The sequence below is a fragment of the Corythoichthys intestinalis genome, chromosome 11, assembly GCF_030265065.1.
Source record: "Corythoichthys intestinalis isolate RoL2023-P3 chromosome 11, ASM3026506v1, whole genome shotgun sequence".
In the NCBI taxonomy this organism is placed as follows: Eukaryota; Metazoa; Chordata; class Actinopteri; order Syngnathiformes; family Syngnathidae; genus Corythoichthys; species Corythoichthys intestinalis.
The window spans coordinates 47,166,129-47,188,176 of record NC_080405.1 but is presented as its reverse complement, the minus strand read 5'-3'; the positions used below and the strand labels follow the sequence as shown (position 1 = coordinate 47,188,176).

General features: G+C 38.9%; 1 protein-coding gene across 1 annotated transcript in view; it reads right to left on the bottom strand.

The window, feature by feature from the left end:
* fstl5 (follistatin-like 5) overlaps nt 1–22,048 on the bottom strand; it is a 323,171-nt gene that overhangs the window by 80,780 nt on the left and 220,343 nt on the right. Inside the window, exon 8 of the mRNA XM_057850040.1 lies at nt 10,704–10,824. Within this exon, the coding sequence (XP_057706023.1) occupies nt 10,704–10,824 (121 nt within the window). The remainder of the gene's footprint in view (nt 1–10,703; nt 10,825–22,048) is intronic.

The window sequence follows — 22,048 nt, the reverse complement described above, 5'->3', positions numbered from 1 at the left end:
ATTCAAAAGTGTGATAATTTGCCAAATAACATTAAATGGCATGTTATAAGCATTCATTAATGCTCATGACAGTGTCATGTCATAATATGATTGTCTAATGACAGTCTTATGACAGTCTGACACTGTCAAAGTGTTACCAAATACAATAATTAGCAATTAATGAAACAACTTGGAACAGTAACTGAAGAAATAATTAGCACAGAAAATGAATTTATATTGTTATTTACATTTGTAGCGCTGCTATGCATGCTTGGAGGCATATTTGACAACAACAGTGTTGACAGCAGGTGGCAGCAAAGGTTGACTGAGTGACTGATGGCCAAATGAAGCTTCTTGAAGCAATGAAGCTTTGCAGCCAATTGGTTCAAGCTTCATGGTGGTTCATTTGGCCTTATGACAGTCGTATGATGCTACTGTCAAATAGAGTGTTACCGGTTAATATCTTTGGTGTAAATATCCCATAAAACAGTGAGGACCACTGCGTTTTATAATCTGGTGCGGCTTATCTATGAACAAATGCTGTTTTCGTGCCAAATTTGGTGGGTGGCGGCTTATAGTCAGGTGCGTCTTATAGTGCGAAAATTACAGTATTGTTGTAATAAACAAATACAGTACTTATGTACAGTATGCTGAATGTATATATCCGTCTTGTTTTATCTTTCCATTCCAACAATAATTTACAGAAAATATGGCATATTTTAGAGATGGTTTGAATTGTGATGAATTAGGATTAATTTTTAAGCTGTGATTAACTCGATTAAAAATTTTATTCGTTTGACAGCCCTAGTATTTATAAATTAATACAATGCTAATAAAAAAATTAAATCATTAAAACAAAATGAATGAAAACCGAAATATGCTCTAATTACAGCTCCAAGTAATACTACAAAGTACATTTTATTTTTCATAGTATTTACATAGTATAGTACATACATTTTCACATGTCATTGGGTTAGGCACCAGATGCATGCACCCTAGTTATACTGCCTGTCCTAATATTGTCATACTTGAGCTTTACTACTATTGTCCGCGGACATCCATGGAACCTTGTTGCTTCTTTTATCGACGCCTGTGCAATGTCGTGCCTATTCACTCAGTTATTTTCATGCATCATATCATACACTGTTCTATTTACAGTGTTTCCCACAGGATTTTAGGAGACTGTGGTGGGAGGGTCTCTGACCCTCGGGGTAGGGTGTGTGTGTACATTTTCAAGCCTGGTGTATCTCTTTAGGGCATTTTGAGACCACTGAATGTAATATAAATTGCTGTATGCGGTGTCGTCGGATCGCGCCAAATGCAGCAGAATGCAGCAGACAGTAGTCCCGTAGCCTGGTACACCAGACTCAGCGGCAATATGTTCCAATCCGCGGTAAATTCGGTTTTACATGACCAAAAACACATCGAGTCACTAAAACCAACAATCTGTCTCGCGCTAGCCATGTTGAATATGCTGAAATGTCTCTCGCTAGTTTCTTGTCGCTTTACCGACGTCGCGTCAGCCCGTCGCTGATTGGTCCACTCCGCTGTCTATTTGCTGTGGCTGGCTCCGCCCTGGAAATTTTTTTCTGCTGAATGGTGGCCAGACTCATACTCTCATAGCCAGGCATGAAAATGGGTCAGGGGTTAAAAAGGTGAGAAGGGTGTGGAGGAAATATGTTCCAGTACACTGTATACCCCAACAAAATATTGAGCTCTGTCGACCCACACTGTGTTTCAGCAGGGCCGTGCAGAGACCGGTGGAGGGGCGGGTGCTCGTAGATCAAAAGGGGCACATGAACAAGTATTTAATACACCTTAAAACAACATAACTTCAATTTTAACCAGCTTTAGATAATAATTGGCTGCGACTGTGACATACTTTAATTGGGAGGGGGCAACAGTGAATAGAAATCAAAACTGTCATCAACACTTTCTCGCTGTGACTCAGTCAGTCTGCCTCTTTTCTTCCTTCAACCTCTGCATCAAAACTTCCTTCCTCAACTTGTTCATCTGAGAACAAACCACATCAGATGGTCACTGAGCCACCAACAGCACAGTTTTCTCAAAACTATTATTTCATTATTATCCATACTTAACAACTCCAGCACCTAATGATTAATAAAGCAATGACATAAAATCTTATAGAAAAATAACATTGTAATTGTGTTTATAATTGTATTTAATACCCGACTATCCTTGCAAACTTGTTCTTACCAGGTCTGCTATTCACCCAGCTGATGAGGTATCCACTGCCTTTAGCTGCCTCATCCAACTCCTTTTTTTATCCCTCAATCTCCTTTCCCTAATGAACCCTAATGAAATATAAATATTTAAAAAAAAAAAAAATAAAATAAAAAAAAAAACCAGACTCCCCGGTGGCTTTTAGTTTTAAAGCTTTCTTAATTTCTCTCTCTCTCAATAACGATGGAGGTAGATTTGTGTTTTTTTATTATTCAATCAAAAAACAAAGTTACTTCTATCAAAAACAAAGTTGCTTCAATCAAAATATAGTATATACTTTTAATCCCCAAAAAGTCACTTCAATAAAAAAAATTGTTTTTTATTGCAAAAATAAATTTGAGACAAAAAAAGCATTTGAAAACTATTTTTCTTGATTGAAACAAATTTTTCCATTGAAGTAATGTTGTTTTGCGTTTGAGCTACATTTTGGCTAGGACATTTGTGTCTTTATTATTCAATCAAATAAGTTGCTTCAAACAAAAAATATATATATAAAAAGAAAAACTTTGCACATGTGTCAATCACCGTTTAACAAAGCCTGAGAGGGTTTGAGTAGACTCACTATGAAGCATTTAATAAAGCCAAGCATTTTCTTACTACTTTATTCTTGTTTAAAAATATTTCGGTGGGGCAGTAACATTTTTAAAACTTATCATAATTCTTACATTTTGAAGTGCTTGAAAACCATTTATAAATGATACTTTGGTGAAAAAAGTTAAAAAACATGTCTTATATATATGTATCTTTTTTCCAATGTAAAATCTGAATAAATACATTGAACACGCACAAAAAATTGGGGGGGGGGGGGGGGGGCGCTACTTCGCGGTTTTCACTTATTGCGGCGGGTTCTGGTCCCCATTAACCGCGAAAAACGAGGGATCCCTGTATTTCTGAAAAGCTTTAAGAAGCAAGAGTCATTCCCACCACTCGTCGGGCCGGTGTTGTGCCGACACCGGCCGTCAGCTCAAGTCTCAGCCGAAAATAACGTGTCTCAGGCGGACGACGGGAGCGATGCGAGGCGCCCCCTCCATCCGAGAGCATGCCGCTTAATTTGACTCAACAGTGTGTTTCTTCGTTTATATTACCGCTAAATACACAAGCTTGACGCCAATTTAACGGGAGCTATTGTTTTTTCATGGGAGATTTGGCTAGCTCTGGCAGTGTTCAACGCAAGCTGCAACGAATGGCAGTAACTTTTTTATATCGCAAAATGTGAAAACGATTGAAACCATTACTCACCAGGCAAGTGTGTATGCTGCGCTCTGGTCTGCCCCGGTGTGGATAAGGCCTGCTTTTTGTTTTCGCAGCTTTGCAATGCAACCAAAGGCTCTCCGAGCACTCCATGTACACGTAAGGTGTGCGCGCGTTTGGAATAAAGTAACGCAGCTTGGGCCGATGATTGGTTCTCGTCAGCGAAGCATCTAGAAGGATTTGCTGACTGTCCAAGTGTCACTTTTTTAAAGAACCGATTTCTTAAGTGCTCAGTTTACGTACTAAGTTAATCACATGATGATAATAATAATAATAATAATTAAATAAAACCTCCCGACCCCCCTCCCTCCTCCCAAAAAGAATTTCTCCTCGGATCTACGCAATTCACGTAGGTCGCCCTTTTTCACTTCAAAACGGCGAATTTCACCGAAAGGTGAGAGATTTTCATGATTGCATAGCACAGCTATGAGTCTGGTGTACCAGGCTAGTAGTCCCGTCTATGAGCGCGACCTGTTGGCGCGTGTGTCTGCGGGCCGCCACAGTCTCGTTCATTGGTGGGAAACACTGTATTTACACCTTTATAAAAAGCTGGTTGCCCACAATCGTCCTTGGTTTAGAAAGCCTGAAATACATTGAATAAGAATAACAATGGCAGCCAGTAGGTTAAATGAGGAGAAAGGTTGAAAAAAAAAAAAAAAAAAAAAAAAAAAAAAAAAAAAGCATTTAAAAATCATAATTCATGCATGAATAGGTAAAATAACGAAACATCACCGACATTTCCATCAATGGCACTGAAACATGAGCATTCACTACCAGTTCTCGCAGCCAATGAGATAATTGCTCTTGACTTGGTGTGGAACATATCGCCTTGTTAAACAGGAGTTCAATGTACAAAACTTCTCCAAATATTTACGTAATAATCTTTCTCCGTTGGTGTTATTATGGCGGCATCTGTGCTGCTGATTGAACACATGCCGCCATCTGCGAGGAAATGGTTTTTCCGAGGGCAGCGCGGTACGAATAAACGTCTTGGTGGTGATGGATGGCAGTCTGGCACATAAAATTTACTGGCATTATTAGCATGATGTCAAATAAATGAATAGGCCCACGTGTACGGATTGAAGATGCGAGATCTTAAACAAATTGGGCGCAGGAAGCAGAAGGGATGGTAATTCATTGGGTATGAAGAATTGTGTTGGTTGTGTGGCATTAATTGATGAATCGTCGAATGAAGGAAATAATTCAAGCAATTTGCTTGATTTTTTTTTTTAATTGAAAATATCTCACATTCTGTCAGTATTTTTTTTTGTAACACTTTATATGACATCGGTGTCATAACACTATACCTGTCAAGTTGTACGGTTTCGGCATAATTTGTGCAAGTGAGCACTGATATTTAAATGTGTACGTCGTACGTTCAAAGTCTGTATGTTTTTCGAGCATAACGTTTTTTTTCCTCTGTTCGGATTTTGTCACCGTTTCGGCAACAACACAATGTGCGTTACTATGCGTTACTACATTGGTTGAATGACGTGGGAAAAGTCAGAGACAGGGAGAGAGAAGAGTATTTGTTGTGACGCTATAGCAAACGCGATGCTAGGCTAGGTGGCTCCAATATTTTCTGACTGTAGCCAACAGCAATCTACGCCTAGATATCACATGCATATAGAACGACATGTGAAATGACTTGGCGGCGTTAGTAAACAGCCGCCATTTTAAAGCAGTAGACTTCTTAGGAAGGCTCTGTTGTAGAGAACCTTCCTAGCGAACATAAGTAAGTTTTTTAAATCTAAAATACTCCTAAATCGGCAAAATCCTGACTTGAATCTATCTTTAAATGATGAAACAGTTTTAAAACTTTCACATGTCAAAAGTAGACACAAGGGAACTAATGCAAAAAAGGGAGCAAGTTTAACAACTTTAACAGTTGATTCACAACATTAAATGACTTCCAAACATAGCAAAGCTTACTATGTTTTTTTTTTTTTTTTTTTTTTTTTTTAAAACAAAACAAAAACAAAACAAAAAACAAAAAAAAAAAAAACATGAAAGGTAACACCAGTTACTTTGTCAAGTAACTAATTACTCTTACATTCAGGTAACTGAGTTACTAACTCAATTACTTTTTGGGAGAAGTAATTTGAAACTTTTAAAAGTGAGATTAACAACACTGGTCATTAAGATGAAGTCTGCAGAATGAAAAGTGACGAAAGCGGAGATTTTATTCTGCCAAATTGTTGCCGAACACAATTTGCCACAACTATTGCTGATCATTTCTCAGATTTAGCAAAAGAAATGTTCCCTGAATCAAAGATTGCATCGGTAAGTTAATTTTATCAATTGACCTTTTTAGTTTATAACTGGACACAATAACGAACTACCTTCAAGTCGAACTGAATTGCGAACTGAAGTGCCATGAAGTGCAGTCATCAAGACATGATAGAAATTGCCAAAAGTGCTACATACAACTATAACAAAAGTCACTGTTAAATTTTAGTAATCATGATGTAGCTGAAGATATTGTTTTTTGATTGCACCAGGTTATATGTTACAATATTACCAATGAATTCATATCATTTTAAAAAGTTTTATTTTTGTTTGCACTCCATATACAACGTTGCAAGATTAGTCACCAATTTGTAAGGGCATACATCACTATTTGTAATATTGCCAACGGCCCCGGGTTGACAGGTATGTAAGACTGTCATAAGACCGTCATAATTATGGCATGACACTGTCATGAACATTGATGAATGCTTATGACAGATGTCATGGGGTGTCCTAACCCTAACACAGTTCTTAACTGTAATCCCAACCACAAAGCATATTTCAAGTGATTTTGAATGCAAAAGTATTCATTTGTTTACAAATTGAACAATTATTTTAACCCTTTCGGTCACTACATTGGACAGCTTTTCAAAAAGTTGACACTATAGTGCAAGTGCCTTAATTATTAATCTTTTTTTCATAACCGTAAATAAAATCATATATATTTTTTGTAAAAATAAATAAATAAATGAATAAATTGATGCAATTAAAATGAAATAAGAACATAAATACACATTGGTTATGGCCACAAGTAACACTCTTGTTTTTTTCATAGAATTTAACCCATTACACGCTATTGATGGTTGACAGATGTCCAATTCATTTGCCCCTCCCAGTCAAAATGGATTGGACGTCCATTGCAGTCAATGGCAACCTATTAATTCGTTAAATTAAAGGGTTAAAGTATTTACAAATCTTTAAACTTTTTTAACAACATTTTTTTCCAGCCTACATTTTGTCACCTCAGCACAAATCCAATGCTGCCTATTAAAGCATCCCTCTTTCAATGCGAAGTAGCAGAAAGTCTCATTGTTGATTTGTAAAATCTATCAAAGGCCTTCATTGAGCTGAAGAGCCAGACCGACACACGAAACTTCTCTATCAAGTCTCCACTTCCACTTGAAACTCAATAGCGTCCGTCACGTCGTCCTGCGTTGGCGGCGATGAACAGCTTCCCAAATCCACTTACGCATCGAGCTCTCTTCCCTAATTGAGTTTTAGAAAACGTCAAGTCGCCTCGTCGTGGGCGATAGCATCTCCTCGGGGAGCCCGCAATGTGAAATCCATAGCTGAAAAGCTCCTCTCCGGAATCAATTACGACCGGGAGTCGACGCTCTCTCACGGGCGTCGTCGTTTTCATAAACAGAGCAATTGGTCGTCTCCCAGTAGCGTTTCAATTAACCTCGCATGGATCGTCCTTTGGATGAATGCTAATGAAGCAGCTGTCTGTCAAACGTATCACGGACTTTCCTACCCTCCCTCTCAGCTCATTAAGACAGAAAGCAGCTCCTCCACACCACAGTCGTAACCTTTTCCTTCTCTGTAAAGAGCTTCTTACTCCCAAAGTTAGCCCAATTAGCAAAGGACCTAAACTCTTCACCTTATCTGGAATGAAGACGAAGTGGGATGTTTCATTTTTTAAAGTTTATCCTTTTCAGGGACAGTGCTGACTAGAGTGGACATCTATTCAAAATTTATCATTATTTACGTATTCACTACCATGTCACAGTGTATGTGTTGTGGCAGTTAGTAAAAAAGGGAAATCAATATTGAGGAAAAAAATCAGTGACGGAATCAGATTGTTTTTGGCAGCACTTTTCATTTTCGACTTGGTCTTTGTCTTTTGGACGATAATACTTATTAGTACTTAGTTATATTTCAGTCATCTCAAAATGTGTTTATTTTGGGATTCACACATGACTAGGTGCAATTAAAAAAACTGAAGTAGAAAAACTCAGCATAGCATCAGATGCCAACATACTCACACTCACAAGGGATTCACACAAATACTGGGTTCTATGCCACATGGTTGATTTTTGTACACTCCACCCCTTCCAATTACTTTATGACCCTCCCCCCGCCTTCTCTCTCTCCTTGGTCATCAGGCCCCCCACATGGTGTCAACCGGAAATACAACTAGCTAACGATAGCGCCAACATATTTATAGTTAGTGTAGGCGTTCAATGTATTGTTGTTGTTTGTGCTTCTTCTGTCTCTCTCCTTCTTTTCTTCTGTCCCCTCATAAGCCCTTCCTGTTCGCTGCTTTCTCCTAATAAACAAGGTACGTTGAATGATCACAATGGGAGTATGCCACACTCCCACGTGATACATTAAAACTATTCAGACCAATCAGATACATAAATTTCAATTCTCCGTGTCAGGCAGCTGAACAGGACAGGTAAAAAAAAAAAAGTGTCTTTGTCTAGATTTTGTTGACGATAACTGAAGACAAATTTCGTCTAGTTTTAGTCGACGTTTACTAAAAATGTTTTTATCTATCAACAATTTTTACTCCAAAAATAAATAAATAAATACATAAATAAAGTAGTGCTGTCAAATTTATCGCGTTAACGGGTGGTAATTAATTTGTTTAATTAATATTAAACAATTAAAATATGAGAATATTTGACACAATTAACATATATGCACGGAATGACCCGTTCATGTGTTGCCTCAAAAAGTTTACAATGACGCCGTTTTAGCACACTGGGAGCAAAAAGGCAGAGAAATGCGAGTGGACACAGGCGTTCATTGGACCGCACCTTTTGTTGGCTTAAGCTTTAGCAACTATTTCACAACAAATATAAGTACCGTGGCGAACGACGTGGGGAAGAATAACAGGAGATGATCTTTTTCTTAACACGCTTATTTGAGCACAATGCAGATCATACTGTATATCATTTACAGCCACCACTGACAATCATGGTTGCCCAACTTCCCATCATTCATTTGGGCAGGACAGATAAGTCGCTACGGTATCATTTAGTGTAAGCACAACAAAAATAATATTCCAATCTCTCACAGGAGACACTCTTTTTCTTAACATGCTTAATTGAACACAAAGCAGAACATACTGTATACCATTTGCAGCCACTACTGACAGTCATGGGTGCCCAACTTCCCATCATGCATTTGGGCGGAACAGTTAAGTCGCTACAGTATCATTTAATGAAACACAACAAAAATAATATTCCTATCGCTCAAAAAATACTGTTCACAATAAGAAAAGCGCCCCCCCCACCCCCCAAAGTGTATGTGTTCAGTGTATTTGTTCAGATTTATCATTGGAAAGAGATACACATAGGGCATGTGTCTTCACTTTCTTTCCCCAGAGTATAATAATTAAAAAATAAACCTTTATGTATATATATTTTATTAAATGGTTTTTAAGCACTTCAAATGTAATAATTATATGTTTTACACATGTTACTGTTCCACAGAATTATTTATAAACAAGACTAAAGTAGAAAAATGTTTGTCTTTATTAAATGCTTCATTGTGTGAGTCCACTCAAATCCGCCGAAGCTGCTCACTTACACACAAAGAGTTGCCACAGCAACTGTTTATCAAGCTAAACGATGATTGATCCATGTGGCGCTTTGAAGTTGCGGTTTCCAAGCATTTGTGGCACGATCAAACCTTAATGTCTGTCAATCATCGTTAGCTTTAATAAGTAACTCTAGTGCACTGCCAGACCAAGAAAGCTGGAGGGACATTGTGGTAATAGACATCCAATCCATTTCAACTTAATTTCTGGACCTGAATCAGAGTCACCTGATTTATAGGATCTGCCAATACTGAGTCCCGACCCGATATGTGGCAATTACAGGTTTCATGGTATACCATAGTATGAAAACGTCACGCTTTCACAACCGCAAAAAAATTCCGTCATACCGTCCCTATGGTATTAGCTATTTTTTATGTCCCAAAAATGCAAGGAGAAATCCCTTGGCTCTTACGCCTCCAAGGCTCAACTGTCCCCCATCGGTTTGTTGCTTAGTGTCCGTGAGTCAGCTATGCTACATGATGGCTGGAGGAGGTGAAACTCCTGACCTTTTTCCACCCATCAAAGAAAACAAAATCACTGGTATGGGGATACTTTGGCTACGGAAAATTTATAGACGACGGCCGCGGCTTAGAGGAGGGGGGGCATTTTTGCGGAGGGTGGCTGCTGAGGAGGCAATACCTCCAATATGATTTCGCATTTATACAAAATTAAAGGTTAGTAAACACTTTCATGAAGGTTTCCCACCAGCTATGACAGTTAACTCCAGTGTGTTTAGTATGTCTAGCGGTGGTAAAACGTGGTGTTTTTCTCTCTCCGGCAACTGTCTGTGTTGCTCATGTTTCAGTGCCGAGAGGGGTGAATAAATGTTCATTCCTCCCGATCCAATTAAATTGATCATCTACTTCCGTCAACGGCAGTCAGTTAGTTAACATGGATAATATTCTAGTGGAAAATTTTGGTCTTGTGTACAATTTTGGTAGTATCGATATATTGATTCTCGGCGGAGGAATCCCGATAACCTATTGGCATACAAAATATCCCGATATATCACCATAACAGTATATTGTGACACCCCGAGTCAGAATTTGCAACTGTCTTCAGAGGCTCACTCTTAATCAAAAGAACATCCTGGGCGAAGACGCGCCGGTGAAGCCATTTTTTTCTATAACTGAACAAGAGGGCGGGATATACAACAGCAACAGATGTTTGGGATTCCCGACGGAAAGCTTTCTCTTTGTGTAAATGCCTTGTAAATCCCTGCCATAAACGTCGGGAGACGAGCGGTGCGGAGTTGCCAATGCGCTCAATCGGAGCTGAAAATCAGTCTTTAAGTTGGCAAGAATGACAAATGGGCCATCTGCTGCACGGGACGGCTAATTGATTGAAAAGCACCGAGAACAAAAAAAGTGATATGACGCAAGAGGCTTCTTACCGTCCACCAGGAGAATGTGCGTCTGGAAGAGCTTCTCGTAGCCGTCGGCGTGGCAGGTATAATTGCCCATGTGGCTTGTGGTCACCTTGGTGAAGTACAAGGAGCCGTCGTCACCAAAGTCCTGATTGCAAGCAAGACAAAGACAGCCAGTTGAAATTGGGCTTTTATGCAGGAACGTTTTATGGAAGAATTTTCATTTATTGCTTTGGATACAAATAGTTGCAGCTCTGACTTGACAACCTGATTTCTTTTGTTAGCTGCCTGCAGCGGCATGTGAGTCACAAGCGAGAGAATGAGCGACATGACTTTTTTCTTAAATTATACAGCTGTGTTTCTCAAAACCGCCAAACTATTTTTTCTTGAAATGTCTATTTCCCAGAAACAAAATAGGCCGATATGAATTTTATTAGAATTAAATGTTGTTTGGCCTCAAACAAATTGTAGAATATTGAAAATGTCGCATTCCTCCAAAATATGGCATTTCACAAAACACATTTTTGGTAAGGAGTGCTGCATTTGCATGGAACATAATCGAAAGTGTTTTTTAGAAAGTTGCGCCGATTCCCATACAGCATTAAAATGACATTTTGGAGATTGGCAAGTACTAAGAAATAAGATCTGAGATTTAGTTTCCAACTGCTTGTTGCCCTGCCAAATATGGCCGCCATGAGGGTGTCATCTGTTGGCATCCGGCTGCCAACCACCCCATTTAAAATAGATTGGACGTCTCGCGCCGTCAGGCAATGACGGGAGCAATGACTGACCAAGCCATGATAGAATTACTTTACATTAAAGTGTAACCGGTCTGCATGGAGCCGCACTACACAACGCAAACTGTGTCCCTCTTGCAAGTCAGGACCCGTACATGCCCTGCACAGCACGCTCAGCTTGGCAGGCGAACGCGCTAGCCGCTAGGCCAAAATCCCAGGCTAACAGCTCTAGCCGCCAGCACGCTCTCTTGAAAGCATGGGGAGGGATGTTTCACGCACAACGCACAGAATGGACCTGCGTGGAGCTGTTACACTCAGCCTCCGAAACCTTTGCTGGCGATTCGGGTCATGGCACCAATGTAACAGGTCTGCATTTAGCCACGCCGCGTGACACGATCCGTTCCCCTCTTCCAGGTCAGGACTTGTACCTGTGCCTCACAGCACGTCCAGCTCGGCAGGCAAGCGCGTTAGCCTCATCTTTGGCCGCACCCGCTAGCTGTTGGGATGCTTTAAGGTCCTAACACATGTGGACAAGTCCGAACATATAACAAAAAGGTCCGAACGGCGGACGACGCCACTTACTCCTTCCGTTACTTTGCCGCATCCGGGGATTTCTCTTTTGCCCCATCCGGGACTTTCTTCAGACCTGTTTGGAAGTCTTCGGACAAGGGGCTTTACCAGGGGGGACAGGGGTGAGCAGTGCCCACCAACGGACACACTCTGCCCACTCAAAGAAAACTGGCAGTCTGGGCACCGCGTATGGTATCCAATTCATATAGTACTGAGGTTTTCTAAGTTTTAACTAGGGCTGTCAAATGATTAAAATTTTTAATCGAGTTAATCACAGCTTAAAAATCAATTTATCGCAATTAATCGCAATTCAAAACATCTCTAAAATATGCAATATTTTTCCGTAAATTATTGTTGGAATGGAAAGGTAAGACATAAGACGGATATATACATCCAACATACTGTACATAAGTACTGTGTTTATTATAACAACAAATCCACAAGATGGCATTAACAATATTTACATTTGATTTGTTAAAGGGATCCACAAGAAAGACTTGCAGTTCTTAAAAGATAAATGTTAGTACAAGTTATACTAATTTTATATTAAAACCAATGTTTTCGTTTTAATAAAATTTGTAAAATTTTCAATTAAATAAATAAACTGCATACACTAAATACACCACAAGGTGTCAATGGCGAGTTTTAAATTAACTTAGAAATCAAGCCAAATAATGTTTTTTGTCCCTCGACTAACACCGTAGTTTCCTGTTTACTAGTCCATCCATTGTAATTCACGTCATTTGAGTACAGGCTTCACAACGTACTTGACCTCTGAAAGTTTGTATATTGTGACTAAATATTGCCATCCAGTGTATTTGTTGAACTAAACGAAATGCTGAATAGTGTTTGACCAAAGTCTTGAGTAAGTTTAATGTGTATGTTGCATCGCTATTTTGATTGGCAATGCCAGTTCTCTTTGCATTGTTGTTTAACTGTGTGAGAATAGGGCATCATTAATACAGATTGAAGCGCTTTTCTTTTTGTGAACATTATTTTTTTTGAGAGATATTATTTTTGTTGTGCTTTCACTAAATGATACTTATGTGTGTTGTGAAGGAGTTGCCGAAGCTTATGCCAATAAACGGCGCGGTCCAATGAACGCCGGTGTCCACTCGCCTTTTGTAATGTTATGATATAGAATTATCCGAGGTACCTTGAAGGCACCAATGCTGTTTACGCACATGATGCAGGACTGAGTTAGTGTTACGGCCCGCCAAGAGCCGTAAGCTGTGTTAATGTTGAAGCTGAATGTGCCAATAAAGACAGTGCCGGCACGTCGCGTGTGGTATACCTTTGTTTAGAAAAAAGCACAAACAAGACACCTTTCTCTGCCTCTTAGCTCTCAAGTGCGTCATTGTAATCTGTTTGAGGCAATGCATGAGCGGGTCATTCTGCGCGTTAAATATTTTTAACGTGATTAATTAAAAAAAACTAATTACTACCGCCCGTTAGTTAACACGTTAAATTTGACAGCCCTATTTTTAACCTTTACGTTGTTACTTCCTCTTTCACCTTAAAAAGAAATGAAATGTTGGTTTTGTTCCGAAGAGGTGTTCCCAAGCCTTTTTTGTAATATATATATATATTTTAATTAAATCGTTTTCTAATGGTATTTAACGTTACAGACATAATATGTTACACTCATCCAGAGTCTTTAGTTTAGGCTTTAGATAGGGTTATCAAATTTATTCCGATAACGGCGGTAATTAATTTTTAAAATAATGCATCACGTTAAAATATTTAACGCAATTAATGCATGCGCTGCACGACCCACTCACGCATTGTGGCGCTCAATCTGTAATGGCGGCATTTTAACTATATAGAGAGATAAAAGGCAGCTTAAAATGAGTAGAGTGAATTTTGGCAGCCTTTGGAGCCTTTTTTTTAATTGGCTAAAGCCTTACAATCCCTCTCCCTGCGATTAGAAATATAATGGGAAGCAATGTGGGGAAGCAAGGTTGCAATTGATCTTTTTCTTAACACCTTATATTATTTCCCAACGCAGAGAAGATATATCAATTGACAGAACTACGCACAGTCATGGTTCCACTTCCCATCATGCATTTGGGCATGGCTACAGTATCATTTACTGAAAGCTCAACAAATACACTAGATGGCAATATTTAGTCACAATATACAAATTCACAGTCTTTCTATCTGTGGATCCCTCTCACAGACAGATGCCATCTTGAGGATTTATTGTCATAATAAACAAATACAGTACTTATGTACTGTATGTTGAATGTATATATTAGTCCGAGTTATATTCATTTTATTCTTAATGCATTGCCAAAATGTATATGATTGGGAAAAATTATCGGGAAAGATTGGATTTGAATCGGGGGCAAAAAAAAAAAGCAATCGGATCGGGAAATATCGGGATCGGCAGATACTCAAACTAAAACAATCGGGATCGGATCAGGAGCAAAAAAACATGATCGGAACAACCCTAATAGATAGATAGATAGAGATAGAGATATATATAGAGATATATATATATATATATATATTTAAAATTTTATCAATGTTTTCACCAGTGTTCACCTGGCTGTTGAGTTTAGTGAGTTTTGAAGCATTCTGAGGGGGTCAAAGTAGGCCTCAAAGCGTCGGAGGGACAAAGAATGACTGCTAGGGGGCGCTACATAGTGTATTTGGAATTTGTCTTTACACTGTATCAAAGATTGCACCTGTCTTTACCTGCCTGCCAATTTTGGTGCCTTTTGAAGCATTGTAAGGAGGTCAAATTGAGCTCAAATGGGCTGTGGAACAAAGAATAACTACAATAATAATAATAAAACCGAGGAACCACAATAGGTTACCTAAAAAAATCATTGTCACCTGCATGTCCATACTGTTCAGTTATGGATGTGTTCTAAGTCAAATCAAATCAAATCAAATCAAATCAACTTTTATTTGTTTGGACCAAATCACAACAACAGGTATCTCACAGAGAAAACAAAATTTCGACCTACTTGACCTCCCCGCCCCCACACCACTGGTTCGGACCTTTTGGTACGTGCGCCGTTCGGACCTTTTGTTATGTGTTCGGACTTGTTTGCATGTGTTCGGACCTTAAAGCAGCCCAACTGCTAGCAGGTGTGGCCAAAGATGGAATACAAGAAGTGAATACAACTAAATGGTACTTAAAAATGTAAATGCATTTGTTCTCATATGTTTAGTTGTATTACATATTTTAATTAATTATCAAATTCACTGATTCTTTTACACGAAAAACATACTTTGAGAATGACTCTTAGAAAGGATTGCAGTACATCATTTATATTCTGATTCATCAGATGGAAAAGAGTTTCATCCTCATTTTTTCCTCCTCTTACAATTGTTGTTGTTGTCTGTATGTAAAACATCTCCAATTGCTAAGGCCGGGCCACACAATGACAGACAAATGTGTGGTGAGGGAAAGCCAGCTACTCAACGAGCACAAAATAACCCAAATGCTTGTGAGGTGATTACTTCAAAGACATTCCGGCACACTTAAGACGTTGCCTGCAAAACAAGTGTATTCATATCGGAAACAATCAACGCTGGCTTTTGTCAAAAAGCAAAACAATCCTTGCTGACTCTTATGAATAATTCAAATCACATGAAGCAGATGAATTTCAGTTTTTTTTTTTTTTTCTTCAGGCGACCTCGGTATGTCGCGGACGAGCTCATTAGCTTGCGGGGCCTTTTGTCGATGTTAGCAAATGTTTGCTGTTCTGTTCACGCCGTTGTTTATGTTTACAGTTTAAGCAATGGAAAGCACGGCGCATTAATTAATCACGTTCTTGTTGTCATGCTCGGACTGCCTAATAGGCCATGGGAGGATTAGCCTTTGTGTGCATGCTCAGGAAAAACCTATTAGAACAGCTGAACTTTACAGTTATATCAGAAGGACTTTACATGTTGACAGGTGTGTGCTGACTCCATTTGAAGACAAGGAATGAGGTTTCCTCATGCTGATCATACAGTAAAGTAAATAAGTATTTGAACATCCTGTTATTTTGCAAGTTCTCCCACTTAGAAATCATTGGGGGGTCTGAAATGTTCATCGTAGGTGCATGTCCACTGTGAGAGATAATCTAAAAAGAAAAAAAAGAAAAAAACGGAAAAACACAATGTATGTTTTTTAACGATTTATATGTGTGAGACAGATGTAATAAGTATTTAAACACCTGAAAAAACAAATGTTAATATTTGGTACAGTAGCATTTGTTTGAAATTACTGTGGTCAAACGTTTCCTGTAGTTTTTTACCAGGTTTGCACACACTGCAGGAGGGATCTTGGCCCACCTATCAGTCAGGTTTCTGGGCTGGCGCTGAGAAACACACAGTTTGAGCTCCCTCCAAAGGTTTTCTATTGGGTTTAGATCTGGAGACCGGCTGGGCAATGCTACAACCTTGTTATGCTTCTTACAGAGCCACTCCTTGGTTTTCCTGGCTGTGTGCTTCAGGTAATTGTCATGTTGGAAGACCCATGCACAACCTATCTTCAATGCTCTGACTGAAGTAAGGAGGCTGTTCCCCAAAAGCTCACAATACAGAGCCCCAGTCATCCTCTCTTTAATACAGTGGACTCATCCTGTCCCATGTGCAGAAAAACACCCCAAAGCATGATGCTACTATCCCTGTGCTTCACAGTAGGGATGGTGTTCTTGGGATGGTACTCATCATTCTTCTTCCTCAAAACACGGCTAGTGGAATTATGACCAAAACGTTCGACTTTACTCTCATCTGACCACAAAACCTGCTCCCACGACTCCTCTGCATCATCCACATGGTCATAGGCAAACTTAAGACTTGTACTTTTTAAAAGACAAATGTTAGTGCAAATTATAGAAATTTTATATCAAAAACCCTCTTAATGTTTTTGTTTTAATAGAATTTGTAAAATTTACAAAAAAAAAAAAAAAAAAAAAAAAAAAAAAAACTACTAGCTCGCCATTGTTGATGTTAATAATTACACAATGCTCATGGTGCTGAAACCCATAAAATCAGTTGCACCCAAGCGCCAGCAGAGGGCGACAAAACACCAAAAAACACAAGTAACAAGTGGACATGATACTGTGCTGTCCTTTTAATCTGTTTGAGCGGGGCATGTGCGTTAATTGCGTCAAATATTTTAACGTGATTAATTTAAAAAATGAATTACCGCCCGTTAACGCGATAATTTTGACAGCCCTACTGATAATTAAAATATACTATTTTATGAGTCCAATAAGCCTATGCTCTATTTGTGAAACAGCAATTTGTATTACATTAGTGTAGATTGTGGCTCGCTGAGGTCAGCTGTGTTTTGAAGCAGGTTGTTTCTGACGGCCGTATTAATTATAGCCTCCTGAGGGTAAATCCACCTGCCCTTGTCTGCCTTCCCTTCTTCCGTCCCCCACCTCCCTGTCCAGTGATACGCGCCCAGTCAGCACAGCGCCGGCTAGCCAAACCATGGTCCCGCCGCTCTGACTTTCATGCCCTCTGCGTGTTCATTTTTCACTGCGCAAGGTGACAGCGTTGGCTTCACACCGGCCTCCGGAGGCCGACACGTGCCATCCGTTTGTTCTTCCTACTGTTGGGAAGAACACGGTGACATAAGTCACCGTCAGTCGTGTTGTAAAGATGAGACATTGAGGGCAGAGTTGATGGCACTGAATGATGTGAGCCTGGATATTTGACGTAATTGTAATCTTTTTGACTGAGTGCATCCCAGCAGAAAGAACCTTGTTTAAGAATTTGAAAAAAAACAGAATTTCATTTTTAATCGTGCAGTAAAATGTCAGTAAAGGCCAATATTTCAAAGACGTAGGCAAAATTGCAGTGAGCAGTCATGTTTAAATGCCAGTTTTTTAGCTAGTGTTGCATAGATACCGATAATTGTATTGGTACCAATCGACACTAAAATGACGTCATCGGGGAATAATATGAAATCCTGTGCTGTTGCTGTGAAAAATGTACTCTTCACGATCTACCTTATTGGCCCGAATATAAGACGGCCCTGAATATAAGACGACCCCTCTTTTTCCAAGACTCAAGTATGGAAAAAGACTTGATCACCAAATTAATTTTTATACAAAAAATAATTACAGTACATCTGAAACAAATAATAATAACAATATATTTGAGAGAAAAAGCATGTTATTTTGCTTCATTCAAATCTTAATATCTGAACATTTAAATATGTAAACTAAAGTGCAACCACATTTGTAAATGAATGGCTTCTGGTTTTTGAAATGTAAATAAACCAATCTATTGTGATAAAACAACAAAATTGCAATAACTGCATTAACCATCAAAGTGAAGTCTAACTGTAACTGTAGTCTTGAAACAAATCTGAATAAGGAAATACACTGCAATAAAATAATGCAAACTGGTTAAACTTGAGAGTAGCTGAGATCTGTCATGACAGAACATCGCTTCAATGATATCTGGCGCCATCTAGCGTCGTGAATGGGTATAATGTCTAGATCCTGAATATAAGACGACCCCCACTTTTCCAGTCTTGTTTCAATGCAAAAAACACCGTATTATATTCGGGCCAATACGGAAGTTTTCAACTGCAGCTCGCCCATAGACTTCATAATTATATTGACGGGTCACATCCATCAGACACTGTGCCCCGCCTTTCAGTAGGGGGCCTGCCCACACCAAGCTCAAGAAGAGTTACTCTCAAACACACGCACGAAGCGATCTAACGCCGGATTTAGGTTGGAAAAGTACGAAAGCTGTACCGCATACAAACAGGAAGGATTGTCTCAGGAGTGATTTGTTCGAGGATTCAAGGTAATTATTATACTTTTCGTACCATGCATGCATTTTGAAACGTGAAAAAAATTCATGGGAGAAATTAGCCGCTACGGCATTGGCGTCATAGTTCACAATATTTACGTAAAATAAATGCTAACTGCTGGTTTTTTTTGCTGTTAACCATGAATCGAGAATGTTTTATGTCCATATCTATAAAAAATTCAGGGATATAGACATTTATTCACAAGAATTTCAACGTAAAAAGCTCTTTGTGGTGATAAGGCGGCATTACAGTGGCTTAAAGACTAGTAGCACATTCGACATATTTACGTAAAATAAATGCTAACTGCCCAGTTCTTTGCTCTTTTAACCAAGAATCGAGACTGTTTTACATCCATATGTATAAAGAATTCAGGGATTTAAGCATTTATTTGCAAGAATTTTCAACGGAAAAAGCTCTTTGTAGTGATAAGCCGGCGCCACATTGGCTTAAAGACTGGCAGCACATTCAACATATTTACGTAAAACAAATTCTAACTGTCCCGTTCTTTCCTCTTTTGACAAAGAATCCAGACTGTTTTACGTCCATATCTATAAAGAATTCAGGGATTTGAGCATTCATTCACAAGAATTTTCAACGGAAAAAGCTATTTGTGATGATAGGGCGGCGCTACAGTGGCTTAAAGACTAGCAGCACATTCGACATATTTACTTAAATAAATGGTAATTGCCCCGTTCTTTGCTCTTTTAACAAAGAATCGAGATTGTTTTACTTCCATATCTATAAAGAATTCAGGGATTTGAGCATCCATTCACAAGAAGTTTCAACGGAAAAGCTCTTTGTGATGATAAAGCGTCGCTACAGTGGCTTAAAGACTAGCAGCACTTTTGACATATTTACGTAAAAATAAATGCTAACTGCCCAGTTTTTCCATTCGTTCAGCTTTCACGGAGATAGGCCCCCTATTAATCGGCCCCACACCGCGTGTCCTGTCAATATCATTATGAGGTCTATGGCTCGCCTTACCCAAAAAAGCCGCCAGCTAATCGTATGCCGTCCAATCATCCTTTTGCTGTGAGTTTATCACTGGTAGAGGTCCAGACCATTGGAAGTGGCAGCGAATATACATTTGATAATTAGCTGCCAGTCAACCCATTTCAAATGGAATAAATGTCTTTTTTTAAGTGGGATCCATGCAGTATCGGACAGTATCACACAGCCGGGTATCGGAATCTGTATCGCAGTGCTTCTCAATAATTTTCTGTTACGCCCTTTTTGACAGTTGCGTCATATTTTCGGTATCAAAGCACAGTTTTGCCCCCTTCCGGCCCCGGATCTTTTACCGGAACGGCGTACCGGACCGTTCTTGCCCACTTTCACGCGTTGGTACGTGACAGTTGGAACCAACTGTCCCAGATTGTGTCACAATGTCACAAAGACAGGTTTGCCATGATTTGTCAAAATTTTGTCTTGTTAAAAACTGCCGCCATTCCACCCGAAGGAAAGAAAGATCATCACACCATTATGCTAACTTTTAAGGAAACTGTACTGTGCCTAGGTTTGTCTTTGTAACATTTTCAAATTTTTTTTTTTTAAAGTTTGATTTTTTTTTTTTTTTGTGAGGCTGGTCGTTAAATAGTTTTTGTTCGTAAAAAAATTCACTTTTTACGAACTTTTACGAAAAGTTACACTTTTTTGTGAGGTTGGCTGTGAAGTTTCCATATTTCTGGCTTTAAATTATGTTCCAAGTGGTCTTATAAATGAAGTAAAAAGCCTCAAATTTCCCTTGTTGAATCTTAAGAGCCCTGCTTTCATACTGCAATCATGTGAAAACACGGTTGTGCCAAATTTCTTTTAAAAAAAAAAATGTATTTAGGCAAAAAATGTCTCGATGGATTGATCGATTGGATTGGATTGACTGACACAGAAAGCTTGATACTCTACACATGTTTATAAATACTTTGCACAGAAATCCTCAAATTTAGGGGAAAAAACACAAATTTAGAATTTTTGAAGCGAGGTGAAAATACACAAAGAATTTAAAAATATATACATATAAGGGCCTCATAGAAAAAATATAAGGAAAAAAAAATCAAAAATATAGTGGAGAATATTTGTGTTTTGAAAAAAGGCCACTAAATGCCTGTATTGACTAGTCCTCAAAACATTGCCAGAACAAAAATGACACTTATCGTTTGAAGCAGCAGCCTGTTGTTAATTGAATGAGAAAAGGAAGATTTGAAGCTTGACTCAAACATGTCAGCAACAACAAAAGGGAGTACAAGTGACTTGCCAGGCAATCCATCATGCACTCACTTGTTCAGACTGTGAGCTTGATGAAGGCCAAGTGGCACAAACGTGTTCTCGCCTGATAGCTACATCAAAAATTCAGGCACACGTTTCGCATTGCTGCAAACTCAAATACTGTATTTTCCCACAATATTATATAGAAAAAAATACTTTCATTAAACGTTTGCAAACTTAATGTGAAATACTTTATATTATAATCTTTGAGAATTATCCAGAATTTGTTTTTTTTTTTTTTGGCAAAAAGTGGAGGGATACGTACAGAATAATATCGAGGACACCCATTTCGACATCACCTGTGTGGTATCGGCCGATGCTGATACCCCACTGATACCACGTTTTGGGGGAAAAAAATACTATATATTTTTCTTTTAATACTACATTACAGTATGTTGTACTCACTTGAATGTACAGTAATTAGTATAATGGCTTGGTCAGACTCAGCATAACTCATTATCTGTCATTGACGGTGCTAGACGTCCATTTGATTTGAAGTGGAAGGGTTGACAGCAAGACACACATTCATTTGCTGCCACCCTCCAACTTCAAATGGATTGGATGTCAACTAGTGATAAACTCATTTGAATTCATAGCAGAAGGATGACTGAATGCCACACGATTTGGCGTTTTGCGTAGCTGACGGCCATCTTTGGTAGGGTGAATGACGGTTGGAAATTAAATCTTGAAAAGTACGCACTGCACGGCATCGGCACGGACATTCTTAGTACTCGTCATTTCCGATAACGTCCTTTTGGTGCCGTATCGGTACAGATATTGATACGACATTAAAAATACCTCCAAAAATATTGTAATAGTGCAGAGCTCCTAAAGGGAAATTGACAGAAATAAATTTAAGCAATCTGTTGCTCACCAGATAGTTTCTGGCGTGTACCAGATTGTTTCTAGTGCGCAATCTGGTAAACATTAGTATTATATAGGATTTAAGCTAGCGGAATTCGGCTATGCAAGTTAGCCAATTGTTGCCAACATCAGCATTAGATAGCATTTAAGCAAGCGGA